The 12,371-nt window shown below is 33.2% G+C and overlaps 1 protein-coding gene across 2 annotated transcripts; it reads right to left on the reverse strand.

Moving 5' to 3' along the window:
* Positions 1 to 1,876: 1,876 nt before the first annotated feature.
* Positions 1,877 to 10,264, reverse strand: LOC117168130 (hexamerin-like). 2 transcript variants are annotated; one of them, XM_033353544.1, is made up of 8 exons: positions 9,996 to 10,264; positions 5,620 to 5,750; positions 4,973 to 5,313; positions 4,583 to 4,873; positions 3,484 to 4,468; positions 3,261 to 3,397; positions 2,890 to 3,169; positions 1,877 to 2,635 (listed from the first exon to the last, which is right to left on the reverse strand). In XM_033353544.1, the coding sequence occupies exons 2-8, from the start codon at positions 5,693 to 5,695 to the stop codon at positions 2,007 to 2,009; spliced, it is 2,739 nt and encodes a 912-aa protein (XP_033209435.1). In that variant the 5' UTR covers positions 5,696 to 5,750; positions 9,996 to 10,264; the 3' UTR covers positions 1,877 to 2,006. The 2 variants fall into 2 exon arrangements, with proteins under 2 accessions (XP_033209435.1, XP_033209434.1); XM_033353543.1 differs by having other exon boundaries at positions 5,620 to 5,798.
* Between the last annotated feature and the right edge of the window lie 2,107 nt (positions 10,265 to 12,371).

Below are 12,371 nucleotides of genomic sequence, written 5' to 3' on the forward strand. Positions count from 1 at the left end.
ATTCGGGGGGGGGGGCAGTGTGACGCAGGCGTAAAATCTTCAACAGTGATGTGCAACATTAAGTTGCGGACATGGAATTCATTCTTCTTAAAGTACACTCATAAGCGCCATAAAATTTGGTTGAAAATCTTGAAAATGGCCCAAGATATGGAGGTCAAAAAATTTGATCGCTGATAACTCGGTTATCAGCGTGGCTTCACATTTTTTCTTTATGGCGCATAATCGCTTTTGAGGACAAATGAATCCATGTCTGCAACTTTATATTGCACATCACTGTTAAAGATTTACCACCTGCGTTAAACTGCCCCCCCCCCCCCACAATATGATATCTTTGTTAATAAGTTAGCCCAACATTTTTTAGTGGTGGCACATTTGAAGTTATGACCGATAGTTATGATCGCTGATAACTCGGTTATTAATGTGGCGCAAAAATTTTTCTTTATGGCTCATGTGTGCGCATTTGAAGATCTTCAAGGTCAAGTAATTTAAACTTTCGTATTTCAAATATGGGGGCGTCACCCTAGCTCCTTCCCCCCCCGTGACACCTGATATAGCTCCTACAGTTTTGTGGCGTCAAATTTTTTGTCGGTGGTACATTTGAGGCGCAATTCAGTCGGCTATAGAAAACACGAAAATTGAGAGTGAGGAAGGGGGCTGGTGTAAATGACCTTATTTTTTCGTAGAAAAAATCATTTTTATCTGATTTGAACGTTTGTTTTAAAATTATTTACAATAAAGTATCGCAATAAACTTTCATGACTGATTTCCGCAAAAATGTTTTAATTTTAAAATGCATCGTTTATTAACAAATTGGTAAATAGAAGTCCTTTTATGAGGATTGGTCTCTTGATTCTCAATAATTTTAAATAATCTATGGATGAAAAGTTTTTTTGGCGAATAAATTACAGTAAATAAATAATTTGTTATTTAATTAACAAATTTTACAAATAATTACCCATACCTAGTACTTTTGGCGGAATAAATGATTTTTTCTACGGATCTTGTCATTTATTACATGAAAATGACACCTTAGTATTCTATTTGGTTAACCAATAAAAATGAATCATTGTTCAAACAATAGTGAATTGCAAATTTTGTGAAGGAACAAAAGATTATAATTGCTAGATTCGAAGTGCTTGACATTTAAATATTGGAATGAATGCTTCTATAATGTGTCCCCTAAGTGTTTACATTTTTCTTGCACCTTCTTCCCTATTCCTTTCCACACCCCCCAAACACTTACTTGGTTTGTGGAAGGACGACCTACAGTTTAAGGTGGTTTCCAAACCACCAAAAGTAACATATTTAAGCACTTAGAGAACCTTTTTCTCTTGAGGTACTGGTCCCATGACTCTCCGGAGATGAACAACTCTTTGCTAGACTAGTTATCACTGCATGGGCCGACGAAGCTTTTCCAGAGCGCGAGGCGGGAATCGAACCCATAAACCGACGTAGTGGGTCCAAAGCCTATTATTTAGCCCCCACGACCATCGACCCACGTTACAGATCAATATTGGAGAATTGAAATTTAAAAAAAAAACTAAATTCAAAATTTTTCGAAGCATTCCCTACTGATCCTAGGGAGTTGTGAGTCTTTTTCGGCCGGACAAGGAAATTTTATATTTGAATTCCATCCTAATTTTTTTTAATTACTAAGTTAGAAAATTTTTATTGCAAAAACTGAGCAGATTAGAATGAAAACATATAATTTGCACATAGAATGATTCTCTTTAACAGCTATTAGCAACATTATGGATTATTAAACATGAAACAGTTTTCACACTAGTAAATTACTTTGTAAGCTTTTTTTAGAGCAACGGTGTCAACAGAAACAAAGAGAGTATAAACAACCAAAGAATGAAACATTTATTTTTTCCGTAGAACATTTATTGCAATAAAAAATTTATCAGTCAATCTAATATACACCTATTAAGCTAATAATTACAAGCTGACATTTACAATATGTAAAATTACAAGCCAATCTACATCAAAATCTTCCTGAATGTTTATTTTACTCCAACAACGTGTGTCACTGGAACATCCTGGTGGAAGATGAGAACGTCTTGGCAAGCCATGTTTGGTACACTCCAAGCACTAGGACCCAAAGGTCTATCTAAAGGCCATCCTAAGGGCTTTCCATCGAGAGAGATGGCACCTCCAATTACTTGGGAAATGGGGAGTTTGTTGTAATATTGTTGGACGATGTTGGCACTCTTCCAGTCCGCGGAGGAAACACCTTCACCCCCAATTCCTCCGAATCCACCAGAACCTGCGCTGCTAACACCTCCTTGACCTCCTGGTATTAGATGTATTTCAACTGGAAGAATTGGATCAAAGTCTCCGTTCAAACCAACCGATATACCTCCTTCACGTACTCCACCATTCCATTGTTGATCAACTACTCCGCTTAAACCACCTAATCCTGATCCGCGGAATCCTTCAGGAATTTCTTTTTCACCAATTCCGCGTCCACCAACCATTCCTTGCCCACTAAGTCCGTGCCCGAAGTCTCCACCAACTCCTAAGCCTTGTTCAACACCTTGACCAACATTGCTCGTTTGCTGAAGATAAAGCCACTGAGGTTGCGAGTGGTAACCCTGGTATTTGTTGTATAGGTCATCCCATTTCCATTTACCTGGAAGAAACAGAAATTATGATTAGTTGTTATCTCAATATAAAAAACGAACAAAAGTCCTTGTTTGTATCGAAAGCACAAACGAAATCTTTATTTAAATTAGCTTACAGTTATTAAATTTGCGTAACAGGGTCCTCTAACTACTCTCTTTTTGTTACAAAACTTTTTGGTAACAAACAGAACGTTAGTCAAATTTCAGTTCTAGATGTTACTAAGAAAAACTGGATTCTATTTGTAATAAAGTAATAAATTACCTTCGTTAATTGCAGCGCTCATTTCGTCTAATTCAGGAACAACATCAATGCTGACAAATCCTTCGCCCTTTGCTGACTGTTCGGTCATCTGTGCGTATTGACCAACGGCCACAGCTTGATATTGGTTGCTCTGGAACGAGTTGACTTCTTCTGGAATGACTGGTCCGTAGTGAACAGGCTGTTGTCCAGCAGAGATGACAACTAAGAGCTGCAGAGGGAATCCACTGTACGTACCCTTGGGGAGGGATAGCCTGGCTGGAAAGCTGAAGAGCTCTTGTGGCTGAAAGCAAATTTTGTAGATGAATTACAAATTAATTAACAATTTTTAAAATTGTTCTTTCGAATTTACTTAGTCTTTTTAAACTTAATACCTGTGTGACAAGGAGCGAATTCTGTGTCTGGATTGCTCTTTCAACCTTAGTTAGGATTTGGTCGACAGATGGATGGTCCATGCTCTGGATGGATTGAAACCGAGAGTTTCTGGTGATGACATTCTGCCCAGCAACGACTAAAAAGCGAAAATAAAAATTAACAATAATGCAACCAACCTGAACCAATACATTGATCATTACTTGATAATGAGAAGAAACTTACGGTCAACGACCCATTGGTCCAACTCAACAAAGTCCATTCTTTTGGTGTTAAGGTCAATTGGGAGTCCTTTATGGTCTAATTTGGGTCCAAGGTATACACGAACAACAGCGTTAGGAATGGACTTCTGACTCTGGACGATGATCTCAATATCGTAGGGTTTGTGGGCTAGTCTCTTTAGAAGACCCTTGATGTTAATTTTTCCTTGCTGCTGTTGATGCTGCTGTTGTTGATATTGCATTTTCTCGTTAACACTGGCAGTTCCAGCGTTGTCAAGGTTCACAGTGTAGTCCTGGAAATAGGTTATCAGTTGGGTGCAATCAACTTTCTGGATTCGAACACCTGGGAGAACGATGTCGTTGTATTGGTAGGCCGGAAGAGATTCCTGGTACTTCAAGAAAAGTTTGTTGATCCGTTTCAAAAGAACGTACAGCGCTGGGTCACGAGCAGCAACGCTGCTAAGTTCCAAAGCAGATGGAGTGTATTCCCAGATATTGCTGTATTCAGGAGTTCCGCCTAGAAGTACTTTAAATGCTCGGAGGAGGCTACCATAGTATCTGGGGTTGATACTTTTCCCGGATCCCTCGATCAAGTTACCAAGCATGTTCAAACCTTGGGGCTGGAACAAGGACAACAAGGAAGCTTTGGGTGTAATAATGTATCCAGCTTCGATAGCGTCAATAATTCTCTTCTCTAATTTATTAACCAATTTCGTCAATTCTTGACGCATGCCAGTAACATCAGTGGGTCCTTCAGGGCGACCAGGCATTTCCAGACCATTCAGGTAGCTCATGTGAGTTCTCAAAGGAATGTCGACTAGTTTCAAGTTTAATTCTGGGATGGGTCCAAGACCGTTTCCAAGACGTTCGAGGTTATAGCGAGCCAGAAACTGTTGCTGAAGGTAGATCCATTGAGCTCCATGGCCGATTGTTCTTTCAGTTCCAGATACGTAACCTGGACTTCCTAATCCTGGACGTTTTAGTGTGTCCTGGAAAATAAGAGAAAGTATGACATATGTATAAAGAAAGTATTTGTAAACCATCTTTATAATTCCGGCTGGTAAAAAAGTTTGGATGTCATCATAATCGAATGAGAAACTTACAAGTTCAAAAATCATTGATCCAGCTTCTTCCATCCACGTGTACCAGGAGTTGAGACCAATATCCTCAGTGAAATAGGCGATTTTGTGTTCACCAGCTGCCGAGTGAGAGGTGAAGTTGATTGGGATTATGATGTCCTTATTACCATTCAGATTTCTGATTCCTGTTTGCTTCATATCCCTTACTTGTTGAATTACTCTAGCATCGAAGAAGCTTTGGGGTATGATTTCATAAAGAGGTGGGAGAATGATGCCTTGGGTGTCCGTACGTTGAAGGACGGCAGATATCAGAGCCTATTTGACAGAGAAAATTAAAAGTTTTAATCAAACCTGCAGAAGTTTTCTTAGTGAGGCCATGATTGGTGTTTCTCTTATAAATAAGAATTTACTAACCACGACGAATTGATATTCGTTCAAGTGAACGCGAGCCCAGGCAGCAGTGTTGAGAAAAGTATCCCAGTCCTTTGCACCAAGCAAGATTCGGGTAAGGATAATAACTTCCTGGCGAAGTCCGCTCACTGTGAGAGAAAATGCAGTACGTTTGGGCTGGACATTTCCGGTCTTGACAGCCGCGGCGGCAAGTTTCACCAGACTGGGGTTATCGTAGTCGCGAATGTGGGATTCAATGTCATAGGTTTGACCGATGCTCAAGAGCTGAGTATTCGGGATTTCTCCAGCGATGTTTTCCAAAAGTTGAATGATTTGCAGATGTTTTCGCAAGAGTGTTTGGTCAGCTAAACGTAGAAAATCAATGAAATATTTTAAGGTAATTTCAAATACTTTTGGAATTTGAAACTGCGTTTTGAATAAGGATATTGATGGTAACAACAATTTTATTAACATTTTCTTGTTATTATCCTGAAAACAACAGGAACATCTAAAAATATTAAGGGGACCATAAAAAATTTCAATTAATAGGACAATTTCTGCTAAAAAACTTCATTGTATCTACAAAATGGCTAGAAACTCAGTGACAACTAAAATTAAACAATTAAGCGTCTGAAAAACATGATTTTTTTGGGGAAAATAAAATGTCTTACCAGTTTGCCGTTTTGGCGGGTAGGGAACCGCAGTTCCGAGAGCCAGGATGGCTAGGAACACCAAACTGCACTTCATTTTGACACAATTTGGCAGCAAGTAATCAACGTGGATGGTCTGCGGCGGGGTGCATCTGCTTGTTTTGAGTCATCAATTCTTTGATTAGTACAAGAGGAATCGCCTATGGGAATCAAGAATTGCATTTGGGAAACGAAAAAATAGTAAATTTTAGTGCATTTTTAAGCAATAATTATGTTATTATGTAAAATCAAAAAGAATAATTTTCAAACAATATATTAATGAAAATTTAAACATGTCCCTCTTCCGATTCAATATAAAATTGAAAATAAAAATGTGCCCCCCCCCAGCCTATTCAAGAAAAGTCTCAAGAAAAAAATGGGCATCTTTCAATTCAGAAATAAAATTAGTAACTAAAAAATAAATATGAAATGATTATAATAAATACGGAATAAATACAAATTTTTAAAGCAAAATAAGTGCCTCTTTCTGTTGAGAAAGACTTGAAAATCATAATTTTCTTCCTTATAATGTCATTGAATTTTACAAATAAAAAAGTACCCTATTTTTATTCAGACAAAAGATTGAAAATAAAAAATTCTGCCTTCTAGGCATTAGAAATGCTGAAAAAAATGATCTCTTTCAATTCAGGAAAGGGTAACCAATATGTCGTCCATTCTAATTGCATAAAAATCTTAGAAATAAAAAAAATTTCCCTTTAGATTCAGAAAAACACATAATCACGAAAATTCCCTCCCTTTCAACTCAATAAAATTATTTAAAACAAAATCTAATATTAATATATTGAAAATAAAAACTTTCTCCTTTCCAAATCAGATAAACATTGAAAATAAAAAACTCCATAAAAATGTTTTAAAAACATTATTCGCATGCCATTTCGTAAAATATTGAAAAAAATAATTTCCTCATTTAAAAATCGAGAAAAGCCTTTAAAATATGAAATGTCCACCTGATAATTCAACCAAAATTAAGAACAAAACTTCCGCCTTGTAAATTCAAGAAAAATAGGTTTAAAAAACAAGATAACAATGTAAGACATTAAAGTTTTTCCAATTTGAAATAAAGTCAAATAGAAAAAAATTACAACAAAAATTGCAAAACAAAAAAGGGCCACTTCTAATTTATAACAAAAATTGAAAACCCAAAATTTCCTGTCATCCAACTCACTAAAAATGTTAAAACTAAAAAATTTAATTTTTCCGGGTGACGTTTTTTCCTAAAAGTTCGAAAAACAATGAGGAGCATTTTTTAATTAGTAGGGTTACAAAGTTTGATTAAAAATTCAATAAAGTTTAAAATACGATTAGAAGTTTGAAAAAAATTCAAAATTAATTTAAAACATGAATAATGAGAAAAAGGTACAAAACAAATATAATTTGTTCAGTTGAAGGAACATAAGAAGGAATCCAAGTAGTCGACGTTATGTTAAAATAAATGTTTCAAACCACAATCGTAAGAAAGAAATTGCACTCAACCATATAAAAGGTCCAATTTTTAAAAATGCTTTGAAATTTGTGTCCTTGGCTTCGCCATGAATAATATTAGTTTTACAAACTCGCTTGTAATTTAAAAAATATATTTTAAATATTTGAATTGAATTATAAAACTTACAAATATTTGTCTCTACTTTTTCTATTCAAATTAATAATAATAAATTAAAAATTTTAGCGGTCAAAATATGTATATGCGTACTCAAATATGATTTTCATTTAATAAATGGAAACTTTGCTTCAAAATAAACCTGAGTCCCAAATAAAGTAACCCAAAAGTTATAATTTTAGCAAAATATCTTAAAAATTCAATTTAAAATGATTCAAGTTCATAACTTAGGAAGTAAAAATATTGCATTTTCAACAAGATAGATGATTTTTTCCTCAAAAAGTTGAATTTTCAGCCAAAAAATTTAATTTTCTACTAAAAAAGACAGTCATTCAAAAAATTCATGAATTTTCAACCAAATAGTTGATTTCTCAACTAAAAGAGCAATTTTTCAACCAAGTTCTCCAATTTTTATCTGAAAAAGTTCAGTTGACCAAAAAATAGGTAAAGTTTCAGTTAAAAAAACAACTAATTTTCTAGAAAAAAAGAAGAAAAAATGAAGGAATGGGTGAATCTTGAAATAAAATATTTGAATTTCCAACGAAAAAGATTAATTGTTACCTAAAAGATGAATTGAAAAAATTAATTAATTTCAATGAAAAATTATTAGTTTTCAACCAAAAAGATTAATATCTACCAAAAATGACGAATGTTCAATTAAAAACGATCAGATCGCACCTAAGGATAAATTAAATAAAGTTTAAATTGACGAATTAATTTTCTAGCCAAATTAATTTCTACCAAAAAGATAAAATTTCAGCAAAATACATTAAATTAATTTAAATTAATTTTAAAAAATTTCTTTTTATTTCCAATGTTTGATTAAAGTTTTCAATTGAAAATATTGTTTGTTGTCAATCCAAAAAATTAGGCATTTTTTCGAGATTCCAAAAAATACGTATGCGCGCGCGCAGCGCGCTTTTTCTACTTGCCCAATTATTAAAAAGCCCATTGCGCTATTTGCAATTATTTCTTGAACCATCTCAAACTGCTATGCTCAATAACAATAATTATAATAATAATAATTAAGAGATTTATTAAAAGAATAAAAATATTTTTTAAGACTTCTGGGTAATTATTTTTTTTCTTAATTTTAAAAGTTTCTTCCAAAATTGTATAGTAATTCGAGTCAGTTTAAAGTATATTTATTTTCAAAAAGGCTGAAAGTCCTAAATAACCTTTAAAGTGAATCGAATTTTTCGTAAATTTTTTTAAAATTCTGTAAAATAAAAAAATATACTTTTAAACATTTGTTACCATTTATCCTTTCAAATTTTAATTTGGTTTATTTTTTGTTTTCTCTCTTGATTGAAGAAGTTTTTTGTTTAGAAATTAAACAATTTGGGTAGTAGATAAGCCATTTTAAATTTTTCAAACTTAAGACCAATTAAGGGGGTAGGGTACATTGGAGGCAATCAAAATTCGAATTTTTGTACGTTACATTTTTTAAAAGTATAACGTTTCAAAAATAATTTTTTCACTCGTTTCCTAGTTTTAAAACTTTAAACGAGTTTTACTCAAAACCACGTTTTTAAAACGGGGCCCACGATTTCTCAAAAACGGTTTATCCGTTCGTTACCAAATTTGAAGCTGTTATTCTATATATCATTTCATGAGGATTAAACAATCGTTTATGTTTATTATTTTTATCAGGCGAAAAACGAGCGTTTTTTAACGAAAAAAATAAAATTCTGATTTTCAAACTCCACCATTTTGTAAAAAATAATTATTTTTAACTTTACGATCGTTCAAAACTTTTCTACAACTGTTTATTAAAAAATACCGTTCAACTTTTCAATTTAAGATAATCCAGTGCTGTGGCATCCGGAGAATGACTGTAACTCGATAAATTGTTTACATTTTTACAAGAAAAAATTATTGAGAGAAGTTCAAATATGTGTCCAACGAATGCCATAACACGTGTGCTAATATACATAAAAGTTTTTCCAACAAAAACTGCCGAAAAATCGATTTTTTTTTAACGTTAACCTACTCTACCCCCTTAAACATTTGATCAATTGAAAACTATTCAGTTTTATATTTTTTCTCTGAGCAAAAGTATATGAAGCTTTTATTAGAAGATTCTGTTTTGTGAATGAGTTATTGTAAATTTATAATTAAATAAAACCTACGAATTTTACCTGAAGCAGAATAAAATATTAAAAAATATGTAAGCAACTGCAATTGAATAAATAATTGTGTCAATCTTTTGTCCTAATGTGAATCATATTCCCAAGCGCCTTTCAGGTTTCGAAATTTTTATTTCACATCGTTCATTGCAAAAGTATTCCTAATTTTTTATTTACAAATGTTTCAAAAAGATTAAAATTTTCAAGAGTTCAGAAAATTTTGTTTAATTTATTGCAATTTTTTTATTTAAGTTTTCAATTTGAAAACATTTTTATTGTTTATACACAAAATTAGACATCTCGTGTTCATGATTGGATAAAGTTGTGTTAAAAAGGAAATTGGCGGCAATCTTGAGCTTCATGAGAAACAATAGTAACTAAATAATATACTGAGAGATAACAATTAATGTATCAAAGGTATCCAACAATTTAAAATGCAAAAAAAATTAAACTACTCAAACATATTTAAGATACATTTGTTTCAGATGCAATTTTTACAAAAATTGCATATTCCCTCAACGATTTAAAAAGCCTAATTTAAAAAATCCTCATAAATTTATGACGTTGTTTTGACTGTGTATAAAAAATATCTTATAATTAAGTCAACTCACGGATGGAAGCTTGCAGTCCGGAACGAGTTCCGTAAAGAGGATCAGCTCGACAGATTTCCAAAATCCTTAGTCCGAGTCCAGTGTTTATGACATCCAGCTCCAAGAGTTCAAAGTAAACTGGCGGAAGAGCTTTAAAGTTCGAGACTCGTCAGTATCCGTAGCAAGCGAAAGGGATCCGCCTTATTTTTCAATTTGTCCAATTAGAGGCAAGATGGGTCAATTTGGAAAAGTAGAGAATTATGGACTGCGGTGATAGTGGGGAAGGACGGAAATTGCCTGTTTTTTCAGGTGAGTCGAAAATTCGGGTGCACCCCAAAGGAGCACGAGCTATCTGGAATCCTTCTCCTTCCAGTGGGACCGTTACCCCTCACACCTTTCTTGGCGCGCTTAGTCGCCAGGATTGCTGGAGAGAAATTCTCCGAATCTACAAATTTTCACGATTGAATGAGGAAATGCTGATATTTAATTTTTGTCTGTCAATGAGAAATGACATACCCCTGGACTCGTGAAAGCTCGTAGATTCCCAAAAAATGAGTTCCAAATAGTTTGCATCAGTTATTTTTAAATTTTAAGTGAATAAGTTGGAACAGTGATCGGAGGTGATTTAGGGTCATTAGTGACAATAGACCCTGCTCTCCGGCAATCCCGGCGACTAAGCGCGCCAAGACAGGTGTGAGGGGTAAGGGTCCCACTGGAAGGGGAAGGATCCGAGGTAGCTCGCGCTCCTTTGGCCATTGCCCGAAAGTTCGGTACCTGAGACCTTGCGACCCTTGAGGATCTTCTGGCGCCAAATAAGTCTGAGCAAATCTAAATTTTACATGGTAAATTTAATGAGAACCCATCAGTAACTCGTTTGAGGATTATTGCACTTTTCGATTTAGATTGGATGGCTAAGATTCACTAGAATGCCCACTTTATGATTCAAGTTAGAAAACCTTGGGTTTGCTTTTTCTATTAAGGGGTAATGGCGTTAGTGCAATTTACTGCAGCTAGTTGACTATGACCACTGAAGAGGAATTTTGAAACTGAAAAGGACGAGGACGAAAATTCAAATATTCGCGTCTCAGTGGTAGGGTTGCACACCGAAAAGAGGAATTCTCGTTTCTCGTTAAATTGTACTCGATTAGCATGAAAATTTTCTAAACGAGCCCATTTAATGTCATTTGTTCACATTCGATTGTTCCAGTCTCGGTTAACGAGAAATGTTCTCGTTGGCTCTTGAACGTATCTGTTAATTTAATTTAAAAATAAAATGTTCAAAAAAAGGAAAGTTTAAAGAGCTTTAGAACGCAGGGAATTAAATAGATAAAATACAGTGGCTAAAGAAGAAAGTGTACAGGATAATCTATCGAAGTATTTTTTAATCAATTTGATTAATAAATTAAGAAGAGATCCAATTTTCTCCATTCAATTTTTATATTGATATTGATCCCCAATATGCTTAAACTCATATTTTATTTAATGTGCATCTCCTTTCAATATTATTATTTTTTAATTTATGTCTACTTTTACGCGAAACTTTCAGGAGTATTAAATTATCCAAGAAAAAGTGTACAACTTCACACCATTTGAACAGGCTGACGTTTTTTAACTCTAATTTGAAACTATAACTTTATATTCATGCAAAGTTAATATTCGTGATTTTAAAAGCAGCATTTACACCCAAAACGAATGTTTTGATTTTTTTAAAAATTGAATACTTAAATTTTCAATTGAAAGAATTAATTTTCAATAAAAAATTAAACGAATTTTAAACAGCATAATTAAATTTTCAAACAAGGAAATTTTTTAAAACTAAAAGCCGAAAATGTGAATTTTCAACGAAAAGGTTATCATTAACTATGAACCAAAAAGATTTTTTTTATTGACCAGTTGTATAATATAAAATCAATATAAAAATCATTATAAAACTTAAATTTTCATTCAAAAAAAGCCCCAGGGATCTATTTTCAAATGAAGTTAAGAATCTTAAAAAAAATCTTATAATTAAATAGTTCAACTTTTAACCAAGGAGTTAAATTATTAATTGGAAGATATGAATTTTTAATAAAAAATGTAAAATTTGACACTTCAGAAAATATTTTTAAATTTCAAATTTAAAAAAGTTGAGTAAAACCAAAAAGGTTTATTTTCATGAAAATGTATTTAAATTTAATTCTTAATATCTTTGATTTTCGACTTTGAAATAAAAAAGATATTTTACGTAGCTACATTTATCATCACAATTCTTTTACAATAAAAGTTTAAAAAAATCACTCATTGCCGTGGGTGTGTATTCAACTATTATGTTGACATTTTTATTTTTTTAATTTAATTCAACAGATATAAAGTACATTTTTTGTAAATAATTAATTTTTTAAAACTAAAAACGTAACT

The sequence above is a fragment of the Belonocnema kinseyi genome, chromosome 2 (assembly GCF_010883055.1).
Source record: "Belonocnema kinseyi isolate 2016_QV_RU_SX_M_011 chromosome 2, B_treatae_v1, whole genome shotgun sequence".
Lineage (NCBI taxonomy): Eukaryota > Metazoa > Arthropoda > Insecta > Hymenoptera > Cynipidae > Belonocnema > Belonocnema kinseyi.

Coding starts and splice junctions, on each gene's coding strand:
- LOC117168130 (XM_033353544.1), bottom strand. CDS start 5,695: ATGAAGTGCAGTTTGGTGTTCCTAGCCATCCTGGCTCTCGGAACTGCG. Junction 3,170..3,260: donor ATTCGCTCCTTGTCACACAG/GTATTAAGTTTA, acceptor ATTTGCTTTCAG/CCACAAGAGCTCTTCAGCTT. Junction 2,636..2,889: donor GAGCGCTGCAATTAACGAAG/GTAATTTATTAC, acceptor TGTTTCTTCCAG/GTAAATGGAAATGGGATGAC.